Here is a 15,403-nt window from a genome sequence, read left to right on the forward strand (position 1 = left end):
CAAGTTGGATAAGTCACCAGAACCAGATGAGATGTACCGCAGGCTACTGTGGGAGGTGAGGGAGGAGATTGCTGAGCCTCTGACGATGACCTTTGCATCATCAATGGGAACAGGAGAGGTTCTGGAGGATTGGAGGGTTGCAGATGTTGTTCCTTTATTCAAGAAAGGAAGTAGAGATAGCCCAGGAAATGATAGACCTGTGAGTCTTACCTCAGTGGGTGCTAAGTTGATGGAGAAGATCCTGAGAGGCAGGATTTATGAACATTTGGAGAGGTATAATATGATGAGGAATAGTCAGCATGGCTTTGTTAAGGGCAGGTTGTGCCTTATGTGCCTGATTGAGTTTTTTGAGGATGTGACTAAACACATTGATGAAGGAAGAGCAGTAGATGTAGTGCATACGGATTTCAGTAAGGCATTTGTTAAGGTACCCCATGCAAGGCTTATTGAGAAAGTAGGGAGGCAAGGGATCCAAGGGGACATTGCTTTGTGGATCCAGAACTGGCTTGCCTACAGAAAATAAAGAGTGGTTGTAGACAGGTCACATTCTGCATGGAGGTCGGTCACCAGTGGAGTGCCTCAGGGATCTGTTCTGGGATCCTTACTTTTTGTGATTTTTATAAATGACCTGGATGAGGAAGTGGAGGGATAGGTTAGTAAGTTTGCTGATGTTACAAAGATTGGAGGTGTTGTGGATAGTGTGGAGGGCTGTCAGAGGTTACAGCGGGACATTAATAGGATGCAAAACTGGGCTGAGAAATGGTAGATGGTGTTCAACCCAGATAAGTGTGAAGTGGGTCATTTTTGTAGGTCAAATATGATGGCAGAATATAGTATTAGTGGTAAGACTCTTGGCAGTGTGGAGGATCAGAGAGATCTTGGGGTCTGAGTCCATGGGACGCTCAAAGCAGCTGCGCAGATTGACTCTGTGGTTAAGAAGGTGTACAGTGTATTGGCCTTCATCAATTGTGGAATTGAATTTAAGAGCCGTGAGGTAATGTTGCAGCTATATAGGACCCTAATCAGACCCCACTTGGAGTACTGTGCTCAGTTCTGGTCGCCTCACTACAGGAAGGATGTGGAAGCTGTAGAAGGGATGCAGAGGAGATTTACAAGGATGTTGCCTGGATTGGGGAGCTTGCCTTATGAAAATAGGTTGAGTGAACTCGGCCTTTTCTCCTTGGAGAGATGGAGGATGAGAGGTGACCTGATAGAGGTGTATAAGGTGATGAGAGGCATTGATCATGTGGATAGTCATTTTCCCAGGGCTGAAATGGTTGCCACAAGAGGACACAGGTTTAAACTGCTGGGGATTAGGTACAGAGGAGATGTCAGAGGTAAGTTTTTTTTTACTCAGAGTGGTGAGTGCATGGAACGGGCTGCCAGCAACGGTGGTGGAGGCGGATACAAAAGGGTCTTTTAAGAGACTTTTGGATAGGTACATGGAGCTTAGAAAAATAGAGGACTCTGGGTAAGCCTAGTAATTTCTAAGGTTGGCTCATTTTCGGCACGACTTTGTGGTCCGAGGGGCTTGTATTGTCCTGTAGGTTTTCTATATTTCTAACATTCAAAATATTCACTTTAAAATTGTTCCAGAATTAGAAATATTTTGAGTTACAATTCGTAAAAATGTTTTTCATTAACGTTTCATATACATTTAGCAGGCAGTACAGAGAAAATTGAGGAGGCAATGAACAATTAATTCATCCCTCAAAGGAGACATTCCTTCAGGAAGAATCTAACCCCTTTTCTAAAGTCGAGCAGGGTGATTTCAAATTTATTTTGAAATGTTCAATGCTATAACATTACAGATAATAATTGACATTTGTATATTAGTTAGACAATGTTTACTATTGAATAGATGGTTTTCTTCAACAGCTATGTTTTATGCAATGTTGCATTTTTCATTGAATTATTGCAGAATTAACAGAGGTTGCATATACAGTGGTCAGCATGATTTCTGGAGCCTTAATGTATTCATTGATGGTGGGAAATGTGGCAGCCATGGTATTAAATGCAGATGCTTCAGAGCGCATATACAGACAAAAGGTTTGTCAAATTTAATATGAAAAGGTTGTTTCTAGTTATGGTATATAACAAGGATTTAGATCTCACTGGCCTACAACCAATGGTCATTACTCGTCTGAACTTGCGCGATATAGAGGATCTGTCTTGTTGGCCTGAATTCTCTTAGACTCTAGTGAGAAGGCTCTGCACCTTAAACAATGCATTGGAGAAACGGTACAGTCAAAACTTACCTGAAAGCCTTTGATAGTTGGCAAATTTGCCACCCCAGCTTTGATCATGGAGGAATTTAGGTTTTCAGAAACACTAGAAGTATACTAAAAATGAAATAACTAAAAATGTTATAAATTGGTTATAAACAATTCAAAATAATTATAGCAGTTAAAATACTTCTAAATAATTAAGAAATGAACTCAACTTCTTATCTTTCTTTCTGAAAGCAGTTTTAACTCTAGCCTGTTCAATCTTTCCTCATAAAGCAACACATCCATTCTATGTAACAGTCTGGTGAACCTCCTCTGGACTACCTTAATCTAGGGGGAGACAGCCTCCAGCCTGGCCAAACTTGAGAAATCTTGTGGATGCTGCATGATGTGTTTCCCTGTTACAGATCAGTACCATGAAATAACAAACAGTACACAATATGCAATTAAATGATTGAGCTTTATAATTCTTAATTTGACTAGAGGGTTAGTAAAGAAAACAGAAAAGAAAAAGGGCCCGTTCTCACGAGACAGTCTAATGCGTAATGTTGGAGCTCCGTTTTCCCATCTGTTCCTTCTCCATCAATTTCCCCCCAGCGCTGACGATTCAAAACCCCATTCCAAGTCCACTCTGGCCTGCTGTCTACGACTTCCCCTTTCTGGCATCTTTTATCTCCATCTTCCACTGAACAAACACAGCAAAACCTTCTCTCAGGCACACAAGAAAAACACACCTCTCATTGGATGGCACACATTCCAAAGCCCTCGTTATCTCTAGTCATAACCCAAACACTGCTGCTACAGAGAAACCATTACATTAGCAGTGAAACCTTACAGAGTGTTACACTTAAATAAGGACACCAGTGCTGTACACAATATTCCAGATGCAGTATTACCAATATGCTGTGAACTGAGACATAATGTCCATAATCCTCCATCTACATCTCTTAGCATTTTATATTTTTGTATTAATTTGTGGAACAATAAATGCTGGCATTCTGTTAGCTTTCATAAAATTGATGTACCTGTAAAATTGCTTTTGTAATGAGAGATACAGAGATGGCAGAGGAACTGAATGCATATTTTGCATCAGTCTTCACAGTGTAAGATGTCTGCAGTGTATTGGGCATTCAAGAGTGACAGGGAAATGAAGTTTGTGCAGTGAAAATTACGACTGAGAAGGCGCTCAGGAAGCTTAATGGTCTGATGGTTGGATAGATATCCTGGACCTGATGGAATGCACCCGCTGGTTTTGAAGGAAGTAAATGGAGAAACTGTAGAGGCATTAATGATGATCTTTCAAGAACTGGTAGATTCTGACATTGTACCAAATGACTGGAAAATTGCAAATGTTACTCTTCTATTTAAGAAGGGTGGGAGGCAGCAGAAAGGAATCTATAGACCTGTTAGAATGACATCAGTGGTTGGGATGTTGTTGGAATCGATTGTTAGGGATGAGATTATGGAGTACCTGGAGGCACATGACAAGATAGGCCAAAGCCAGCATAGTTTCCTGAAAGGAAAATCCTGCCTGACAAACCTACTGCAATTCTTTGAGGAAATTACAAGCAGGGTAGACAAAGGAGATGCAATAGATGTGGTGTACTTGGATTTTCAGAAGGCCTTTGACAAAGTGCCACACATGAGGCAAGATAAAGAGCCCATGGAATTACAAGGAAGTCACGAGCATGGGTGGAGCATTGGCTGATTGGCAGAAAACAGTGAGTGGGAATAGGGATCGTATTCTGGCTGGCTGCCAGTTACCAGTGGGGTTCCACAGGGGTCAATGTTGAGACCGCTGCTTTTTACGATGTATGTCAATCATTTGGACTACAGAATTAATAGATTTGTGGCTAAATTTGCTGATGATACAAAGATAGATGGAGGAGTGGGTAGTGTTGAGGAAACAGAGAGCCTGCAGAGAGACTTGGATAGTTTAGGGGAATGGGCAAAGAAGTAGCAAATGAAATACAATGTTGGAAAGTGTATGGTCATGCACTTTGGTGGAAGAAATAAACGGGCAGACTATTATTTAGATGGGGTGAGAATTCAAAATGCAGAGATACAAAGGGACTTGGGAGTCCTTGGGCAGGATGCCCTAAAGGTTAACCTCCAGGCTGAGTTGGTTGTGGAGAAGGCGAATGCAATGGTGGCATTCATTTCTAGAGGTATAGAATATAAGAGCAGGGATGTGATGTTGAGGCTCTATAAGGCACTCCTGAGACCGCACTTGGAGTATTCTGTACAGTTTTGGGCTCCTTATTTTAGAAAGGATTTACTGACATTGGAGAGGGTTCCGAGAAGATTCACAAAAATAATTCCAGGAATGAGAGGGTTACCGTATGAGGAACGTCTGGCAGCTCTTGGGCTGTATTCCCTGGAGTTCAAGAGATGAGGGGGGATCTCATCGAAACATTCCAAATGTTAAAAGGCGTGACAGATTAGATATGGCAAAGTTATTTCCCATGGTAGGGGATTCTAGAACAAGAGGGCACGACCTCGGGATTAAAGGATGTACATTTAGAAATGAGATGTGGAGAAATTACTTCAGTCAGAGGGTGGCAAATCTGTGGAATTTGCAGCCATGAGTGGCTGTGGAGGCCAAGTCATTGGGTGTATTTAAGGCAGAGATAGATAGGTTCTTGATTAGCCAGGGCATCAGAAGGTATGGGGTGAAGGCAGGAGAGTGGGGATGACTGGAAGAATTGGATCAGCCCATGATTGAATGGCGGAGCAGACTCGATTGGCCAAATGTCCTACTTCTGCTCCTATATCTTATGGCCTTATGGTCGTTTTGCAAGTCGAACATTGGGATATTGATATCATTCTTCATTTTTAAAATTTTCTTGCTAAAATGGACAATTTCATATTTTCCCATGTTATGTAATTTGAAGTATTTTTGATGTCTCTATCCCTTTGTAGTCTAATTCACATCCTTGTCACAACTAATCTTTGCGTTAACAGTAAAACTTACCAACCATAATATTGTATGCAGTATGAAGCAACAAAGGAGAATTTGCATTTTCCTTTAGATCATAGTATTGCAGTCAGCATTGGAAAAATCTCATTAGTCCATGGGTGACCAAAATAAGGCATGTTTCACCGCAATGTAATGGAAGATAAGGATGCTGGACAATGCTGCTTCATGATCATTGGAATTAATGGATGCAAGTCTAAGGCTAGAAACATGTCACCTACAAAAGTATGAGTCATTCCAATAACCATCGGGCTGAAAATACTGCGTGGCTCAAAATGACACAGAATTGGTGATGATTATATTTCACTGTGGGGAAAATATCTTCCACAGTGCTACACGTTTGAAAAATATTTTCAAATGTGTAGCACTGCAAGGAGCATCCTAATAAGATTTAACTTGAAGGTCAATAACTCTTAAGTAGTGTCTGGCATATTGTTTTTTTTTCATCCTGGTTTGAAGGTTTGCATGCCTCAGTGACCCAGGGAGCTCTGCTGGCTGGAGTCAGGCCCATGTGCCTGGTAGGGTCACCCATGCCAAATAAGTCAAAGATGGAGGCCAGACTAGTTCTCCAGTGTCAGGGGTTAAGTTCAGAGCTAACAACCCCGACTGGTCAATCAGAACTGTTACAGAAATAACAACGAAGAACCTTTCTGCATCTGTCTGCACCCATGACTTGCATGGGTAACAATAATGAAAACCAAGAGGAAACTACTGGCATGATGAAGAAAATATTGAACACCACCAAGGAGATGAAGGAGCTTCATTGCTGCCCTAAACACCAGCAGGTGTAAAGAGCAGTAATAGCATATAGTTCGGCATCTTATCAGCAAATTGATTGCTTTGACAATGCTGCAGCCCCACTGTTTTGCATTTGAGTGTCAGCTTATATCTAGTATTGATATATGCTCTCTATCAATACCGTGTCATCACGTATGTCAATATGGGAACTTGAATCAGTGACCCGATCAAATATGCAGTGTGTCAAACTGAGATTTGGTAAAAATGGAGAATAATATAATGACCTTCGCGAGGTTTCTTATATTCTCACCTCGATGTGACAGAATTATTACGCTTATTATCACAATGAGTACATGAAATCCTAAGTAATTTCCATGCGTTCTGTTGTGTCAGTGTAGGTTATTGAAAGACATATATTTGAATATTTTTCACATGTCCTACGATCACATTATATGGAATTAAGTTTAAATTCATAAACCAGATGTATCAAAACAATAGATTTGATTTAAATTTTGGCAGAACTAACATTTAGGTATAATATAATTACAGCTATTGTAAAATAGAGTTAACTCAATTTGTAATATCCAGCTTATCTCCGCTGTTATATGTGCCTTTTATTAATTATTTCCATTAGTTTTTTTTAAGTTGATTGATCAAGTTATGTGAGCTCTCTCTTGAGCCAATATGTACGTTGACAAAATACACAAAATTTTAATACCAACACTAAGAACATAATCTATTGAATATATTAATTTACTTTTAGATGCAAAGTAAAATTCAGTCTATTTTGTGTGAGTTTGTTACATTTTATTTTTAAAATTGATTTTGCATAAATTAGAGTTGCAGATCTTGTTCCACCAAAGAATTTGAAGAACTATTGTTCAATTACGTGAGTATCTTGCTTTGCTTGTTACACAAAGGTGTTATTTGGATCTGAAAAATGCAAGTATTTAAGAGATTAGTTTAAATGTTTTTAACATCTCTTCAATTCAGCTGTGTCAAGTAAAACAGTACATGAAAAATAGGAGACTCCCTCGGAATTTACAGTTGAAGATTTCAAGCTATTACAGAGAGCGTTATCATGGCAAATGGTTTGATCAAGAAGGAATTGTTTCTGAATTATCCGAATATTTGAGAGAGGTATTGATTTAAGAAAAAAACATGTAGAATGCTGAACATCAAGGAAAATGTAGAATTTTAAGAAATTTTAAGTAATCTAGTACTAAACAATGAACCTAGTCTTGGTGGCTGAGAATTTCAGAGAAGGTGACCACAGCTCTCTGACCTTTAGCATAACCTTAGAGTATTTAATTGGTGGAGGGTGAATATGATGCTATTAAGCAGGAACTTGGGAGCATAAATTGGGACCAGATGTACTCAGGGGAATGCAAAATGAAGATGCAGAGTTTGTTTAGGAAGCACTTGCATGGGGTCTGGATAGGTTTGTCCCATTAAGACAAGAAAAGGATGGTAGAGTGAAGGAACCATGGTTGACAAGAGAAGTGGAACTTTTCTATACAAGAGGAAGAAAGAAGCATCCTTAAGGTTTAGGAAGGAAGGATCAGATAGGGCTCTTGAGAGTTATAAGGTCGCCAGGAAGGAGCTTGGGAGACATAAGAAGGCCTTGATGAGTAGGATTAAGGAAGACCCTAAGATGCTCTGCATGAAGATGAAGAGCAAAGAAATGACTAGAGTGAGGGTAGGACTGATCAGGGATAAAAGAGTAAACATGCCTGAAGTCAGCAGAGGGAGAGAGGTTCTTAATAAATACTTTGTTTCAGTTTCACTAGGGATAAGGATGTTGACGAATATGAAGGAAGCATAAAACAGGTTGATGTGCTGGAACGGTCAACGTTAAGAAAGGGGGTATGCTGGAACTTTTGAAGAACGTTAGGGTTGACAAGTCCCCAGGGCCTGACTGGATATGCCCTAGGTTACTACGAGAAGCGAGTAAAGAAATTATTACTCCTTTGTCGATGATTTGTGCATCCTCACTGGCCACAGGAGTAATACCAGAAAAATGGAGGAGGAAAATGTTATATCTTTGTTCAAGAAAGGTAATAGGGACAATTCTGGGAATTATAGACCAATGGGTCTTATGTCAGTGGAGGAGAAACTATTTGAGAGGACTCTTAGGCACAGGATTTACAAGCATTTGGAGCAGCATAGTCTTACTGAGAATAGCAATCATATTGAAGGGCTGGTCATGCCTCACAAGCCTGATTGAATTCTTTGAGGTAGTGATGAAGGTAGAGTAGTGGATGTTATGTATATGAATTTTAGTCAGGCATTCAACAAGGTTTCCTGTTTCTCATTCAGAAAGTTAGGATGCATTTGATCCAATGAAACTTGGTTGCATGAATTCAGAATTGGCTTGTCCATAGAAGGTACTATGTGGGGTATATGTTACTTGAGGTCTGTGACCAGTGGTGACCTGGAGGGATCTTGCTCTTTGTAATTTTTACTATTGACTTGGATGAGGATGTAGAAGAGTGGGTTAATAAGTTTACAGATAACATAAAGGTTGCTATGTTGCAGATAATATAGAAGGCTGTCAAAAGTTACAACGGAACATAGGTAGGATGCAGAGTTGGGCTGCATGGTGGCACGTGGAATTCAATCTGGGAAAGTGTGAAGTTATACACTTTGGAAGGTCAAACTCAAAGGCAGAGTACAAGATAAATGGCAGGATACACAGCAGTGTGGAAGAATAGAGGGATCTCGGTGCCTCAAAGTTGCCACACAAGTTGATATGATGGTTAAGAAAGTGTTTGAAGTGCTGGCCTTCATTAGTCAGGAGATTTAGTTCATGAGCCATAAGGTAATGTTGTAGCTCTATGGAACTATAGTTAAATCATATTTGGAGTATTGTGTTCAGTTTTGTTTGCCTCATAGGAAGGATGTGGGAGCTTTAGAGAGGGTGGAGAGGTGGTTTGCTAGGATGCTGCCTGGATTGGAGAGCATGTCTTATGAGGAAAGGTTGAAAATCTAGGGTTTTCCTCTTCGGAGTGAGGGAGGATGAAAGGCAACATGATAGAGGTGTACAAGATGATAAGAGGTATAGATAGGGTGTACAGCCAGCACCTTTTTCTCAAGGTGGAAATGACAGCGATGGGTTTTTTTTACACAGAGTGGTAAGTGAATGGAACGCACTGCAGGGATGGTGATTGAGGCGGATACATTAGAGAAATTTAAGAGACTCTTAATAGCTACAAGGAAGAAATAAAATGAAGGCAATGTGGAAGGAAAGTGTTAAATTGATTTCAGAGTAGAGTTTAAAAAAAAGGTAGGCACAACATCATGGGTTTACTTACTGAGAGGACTGCAAAAGTGGCAAATACATGAATGGTGTAATACAATAGGAGAGGCTATTCTTATTTAATGGAGGTATGGTTGTTTGAACAAAACTGGGAAATTAATATTCAGAGATATTTGACTTTTAGGAAGATCAATAAAAAGTAAAAGGGGACACTTTAATAAGAAATGAAATACATGCTGTTGTGGGATTAGAGGATATTGATTCCATTTGAGTGAATGTAAAAATAACAAGGAAAATAAGATTGATAGGAGTAGAGTCTATACATACTGTGAAAAAACAACAGTAGGCCAATCAGCCCCTTGCCTTCACTCTGCCATTTAATAAGATGGCAATTCAGCCAGTCTTTACCTGAACACCACTATTTCATCCTTTCCTGATGCTCTTTGCTTAGAATTCAAGAAGTTTGTAACATTAATTGGGCAAATTCAAATATCAGGTAGTGGCTTGTCTGGCTGTCACTTCATAGTGATGAATTATTTTAGCATGTCTTCAAAATCAGTAGCTGTAATATTGTTTATTATTTTATTACAGGATATTTTGGGTTATCTGTGCAGAAATTTGGTCAATAATGTGCCAATGTTCCAAAATGCAGATCCGAACTTTTTGAAAGCTGTTATCACAAATCTTCGTTATGAAGTCTTTCAGGAGGATGATGTGATAATAAGAGAAGGTGCTGTAGCAGAAAGGATGTTCTTCATTGAATCTGGTATTGTTTCAGTGGAGACATCTTACTATCAAAAACTGCTTTCGGATGGTGCTTATTTTGGAGGTTTGTAACACAAGATCTTCTTTAATGGAAATGTTACAAACCATTTAGCCTTTGAATTAGTATACCAAATGTATAACAATGTGTAAATTACAAATATAACTTTCATCTAGATTAAGTAAGAAGCTCTTGAAATGCTTTACTACTGTATATAATAAGACATATAAATGTTAGTTGTTTTGTAGAAATTAGTATGATTGTACCCCTATTAAAGAATGTGGTTAAAATATGAAACTTTGAACATCAAACCGCAACATCATCTTTCCATATCACCTAATTACAAGCACCCTGTACAAAATGGAAACACTTCTTCAATAATCTAAGTGTTTTCAAAAACAATAGTTAACATTCCAAGTGGCTATGATATTTGAGTTTATTCAGAAAGTCTTTGTAAAAATCTGAATTTAAAGCAGTGAAGATTCAAGGTAAAGTTCAAAGTTTGTGGAAAAAATGACCAATAAAAATTAAGCAATATTTCACCACGGTGTTGGAATTGTAATGAAGGGAATTATTCAATATCATTCTCAAGGGAGAAGTGCTAATTGATTACTGTTGGCAATTTACCTGTGACTTGGATATTAACTTGCTCCAAAATGGCCACGCCCAATAATTAGGCAAGTTTAGTTGAAGTTAAGTAAAACATAACCTTTAATATAATAATAAAAAATGCTGGGTTAGTTCTGGAGGTTAGACAGCATTTGAGAAGAAAGAAGTAATCAGAAGTGAAAAATATAACCATCAGGTTTTAATTACATCAAGATATTAGTATAAAACAAAATGCAATTTGTATTTGGTCTTCCAATGTAAGAGAGGTTGCATCATGAATAACAGTCTAGTATGATTGCCAAATAGCTTTAGTTAGTCTACAAGCATTTCCTAAGATTCTGCTTTGTGTTATTTTGGATTTCCTCCCAGTCTAATTTCCGATTCTTTCAGACTCAGTCTCCTACAGTATTACAAGTTGAAAGAACTATTTAGGAGACCCACTTTTTCTTTCACTTAGGCTCTTTCTGGACTAGATACCATATTTAACAATTTCAGAATGTAACCCTTTTTATATTATTTCAGACTGTATGTGCTGATAATGATTTTCTAGTTGCCTGTTACGGGTCCTGTGGACCAAACTTTTATCCATTTACTTTTGTTACTATCTGTTTGCCTTGTGTCATCCTTTTTTTTTAATCACTCCTCTGCACCATTCTATCAATAGTATTAACTTTGCTTGTTAACGGAATAAAAGAACTGATCATTGACTTCAGGAAGAGGGTGGTATACATGCTCCTGTTTACATCAACAGTGCTGAGAGCTACAAGTTCCTATGAGTGAACATTTGTCTTGGTCCAACCACAGAGATCCCAAGAAAGCTTATAATTGTACTTTCTTCCTCAGGAGGATATTGGATTTTGGCATGTCTCCATCAACTTCTAACAATTTTTATCAGTACCTTATAGAAAGCATCCTATCCAGATGCATCACAGCTTGGTATGGAGACTCCACTGCCTGTGACAAGATGGTGCAGCTCAGCACATCACAGAAACTAGTCTCCTCTCCAAGGACTGTCTATACTTCTCATGGTCTTATTAAAGCAGCCAGCATTATCAAAGGTGCACCCACCCCAGACACTCTCTCTTCCCTCTACCATTGGGCAGAAGACACAAAAGCTTATCACAAAAGCACATATCACCAGACTCAAGGCCAGCTTCTACCCTGCTGTTATAAGACTATTGGAAAGTTCACTAGAACAATAAGATGGACTCTTGACCTCACAATTTATCTTGTTATGACCTTGCACCTTGTTGTTTACCTGTACTGCTCTTTCTCTGAATTTGTTACACTTTATTCTGCATTCTGTTTTGCCTTATAATACTGTAATGTATTGTGTAATTAATTGATTTGTATGGACAGTATGCAAGACAAGCATTTCACTGTACTTCAGTACATGTGACAATAATAAACCAATTTCTATTCCTGTTTTAAATGTGGCAAGACCATTATTGCCAGGTCAAGATATAATCTCGCAAAAGTTGCCTTAATCAGTGACATAAAGGGAAAGGAGAGCTCTGAGATACTTTAAAAGAAGAGATAACAAATGTTTGAGATCAACTATATTTCTAACAAATAATGAGAACTGCCATGACCAGATCATTGCAAGTATCCTAGAATATGCAGTGTAAGATAGCACAATAAAAGAAAACTTGTGACAGATACCAAGAACACAATACTATAGCGAGAAAGAGAGAGGACAATCCTAAAATCAAATTAAAAGGAAATAAGTAGGACCTACAGGAAATAATAGGTCATATTGAAAACCAAAATGGTAGTTTAACAAAGCAGATTACATGAAAACTTTGTAAAGATATTTTATATGCATTGAAATTAAGACCGTAAGACGTAGGCCATTTGGCCCATTGTCTGCTCTGCCATTCCATCATATCTGATATAGTATCCCTCTAAACCTCATTCTCCTGCTTTTTCTCCATAACCTTTAACACCCTTGCTAATCAAGAACCTATCAATCTTTGCTTTAACTATACCCAATGACTTGGTTACCATAGTTCTCTGTGGCACTGAATTCCACAGTTTCACCACCCTGGCTGAAGAAATTCATCTTTATCTCTGAAATTAAAGAAGAATATGTAGCCTTAGAGACGATTAACTTTGAGGGAGGCAACGATATAAATTACTATGCTCAAAAGATGCAGTCTCGGTTTCTGGGGCTGGGGGGGGGGTGGGGTTTGTATCTGCAGTGTGCAAAGATGGGAAAAAATGAGGAAGTGAAAGTCTAGGTATATGCCAATCCATCTAACATTGGTTGTGGACAAGTTATTGAAAAGAAATTCTAGGAGATATCATTAAACAGCATTTAGAAAGGAACAGGATGGCTTTGTTAAAGGTATGTCATCTGACTAACATGGTTGAATTTTTGAAGAAGTAACAAAGAAGATTGATGGCACCTTAGTATGTAAGATCTCAGAGAGTAAGTAGATGAGGCTGTTGCAGGGTTAGAACATATTAGTGGACTGAGTACGATCAGGTAGCTATCTTTCAAACTACAAAAGAACACTGTATAATGTCCTCATACACCTTTTATATATAGTTTACAAGATAAATTTATAGAAATGTCTGCTAACAAGCCAATGTCAAACTTTGGGCAGCTGTATGTAAAATGAATGGTATAAGTAATTTCCAACCAATATTTTTTAGCCAAGAGTATAGCCACGCCATTTCCTCATATAACTCTTAATTATACATCTAAAGTGGTCATGCAAATAACATGTCTTTGGGGATAACTGGTGATTTCTTTCCAATATAATTGTTTACAATGTTTTTCTCCATGGTCACCAGTTATAATTGACTGAAAACTGAACCTTGATGTCAAGAGTTTCCCAGTCAGGCTGGGGGAGTGAACAGATCTATTTCAGTTTTGGGAATTTTCACTAGAAGTAAAACAAGAATATCTTAGCATCGCTTGGAGTTTTCTGTTAACTGCATTTTGGGGATTATTCTATAGTTTCTTCAATTATCTATTAATCTGCAGCATTAGCAGTTTTATTGGCCACAAAACATTATACAATGCCTTGAAAAAATTTTCAGACCCCAACCTTTTATTCACATAAATGAGTATTACAACAGGGATTTTGAAGAAATGTAACTGAGAATTTTTATTTGTGAATTACATTTACACCACATTAACAGCTAAACAAAAGCATATCCTTGCCTATAAAGATTTTGCAATACATCACTTAGAAGATACTGTAAAGATGTAGGAAAAGGTCTTGTGGTTGGATGAAACTAAATTGGAACTTCTTGGCCTCAACACTAAACGGTATGTGTGGTATATATCTAATGCTGTACATCAGCTAGGATCTTATAGAAACATACAAAATTTTGAAAGGGATAGATAAGATAGAAGTAGGAAAGTTGTTTCCATTGGTAGGTGAGACTAGAACTAGAGGACATTGCCTCAAGATTCATGGGAGAAACTTTAGGACAGAGATGAGAAACTTTTTCCCAGACAGTGGTGACTCTGTGGAATTCTCTGGCCAGGGAAGCAGTTGAGGCTTCTTCACTAAATATATTCCAGATACAGTTAGATAGATTTTTACATAGTAGAGGAATAAGGATTATGGGGAAAAGGCAAGTAGATGGAGCTGAGTTTACATGCAGATCGGCCATGATCTTATTGAATGGCGGGGCAGGCTCGTTGAGCTGGATGGCCTACTCCTGCTCCTATTTCTTATGTTTTTATGTTTTAAACACCATCCTTCTGTAAAGTATGTGGAAGTAGCATCATGCTATGGGGATGCTTTTCAGCAGCAGGGTTTGGAAATCTGGTCAAGATTGATGGGAAGATGAATGCTGATATTACAGAGAGATCATGGATTTAAAAAAAAAACCTGCCAGAAAGCTTCAACTGGCATTTCAGCAGAACAACAACCCAAAGCACACAACCAGCCCAAGCATGGAATGGCTTCAAATGAAGAAAGCTGATATCCTTGTGTGGTGAAAAGACCTGATCTTAACCTGATCAAATATCTCTGGCAAGACCTCAAGATTGCTCTCCAACTAACCTGGCACAGATTGAGCAATTTTCCAATGGGCAAAGCAAAGCTAATAGAGACTTATCCAAAAAGACTACTGGTTGTAATAGCTGTGAGAGGTGGGTTCAACTAAGTACTGAGCAAAGGTGGGGTGGGGGGGTGAACTGCTAACATCTCAGATTTTGAATTTTTTGGGTTCTACTGTGGAAAAATGAGCATGTGATTCATCAATTTAAATTTTCAATCAAATTAATCAAAATTTCTTGTTGTAATACTCATTTATATGAACAAAGGGCTTGGGCTGAATATGTTTTCAAGGCACTGTACAACGAAGCCTTTCCTCAACTTTCAGGTCTTCTTACGGGGAGGGTATCCATTAATCGATTTTAGACGGTTCCATTTCTGTTTGTCATAGGAGGTAACTCTAAGTACCTTGGCGGACAGGTGGCGTTGCATTTGGATGACTGCTTTACAGGTTCACCTCTTCTGTTTCGACTCTCGTTTGCATTTCATGTAGGCGTTACTATGGTTACTCTCGTTTACTAACAGGATTGTTGAACGAATTCCATCGGCGAAAACAAGTACAAGAGAATTGCTATCGGCAGTTGCTGAAGCGTTTGATTAAAAATTATCTACTGCCTTTTTAATTCAAGCGCCATGAGCTTCACTCTGACTCAGAACCTGAAGGGAAAGCAACGATTCAAGACCGAGCGGCCGCACGACTATATTTACGGTAAATCTGGTCGCTCCATTCTGGGGTTGCTTCTAATTGATTTGTTTCAGTATTTTGTAAGATAATTTTACTTTTTTTCCGTTGACTTTCATCCTCTGCTT

At 38.6% G+C, this 15,403-nt stretch overlaps 1 protein-coding gene across 1 annotated transcript in view; it reads left to right on the plus strand.

The window, feature by feature from the left end:
* The first annotated feature begins 9,086 nt into the window (after positions 1–9,086).
* The window catches only part of cfap91 (cilia and flagella associated protein 91), an 85,137-nt gene continuing 78,820 nt past the window's right edge, over positions 9,087–15,403 (plus strand). The window contains exons 1-2 of the mRNA XM_059968455.1: positions 9,087–10,031; positions 15,119–15,302. Of these exons, the coding sequence (XP_059824438.1) occupies positions 15,227–15,302 (76 nt within the window). The 5' untranslated portion in view covers positions 9,087–10,031; positions 15,119–15,226. The remainder of the gene's footprint in view (positions 10,032–15,118; positions 15,303–15,403) is intronic.

The sequence above is a fragment of the Hypanus sabinus genome, chromosome 4 (assembly GCF_030144855.1).
Source record: "Hypanus sabinus isolate sHypSab1 chromosome 4, sHypSab1.hap1, whole genome shotgun sequence".
Classification (NCBI taxonomy): domain Eukaryota; kingdom Metazoa; phylum Chordata; class Chondrichthyes; order Myliobatiformes; family Dasyatidae; genus Hypanus; species Hypanus sabinus.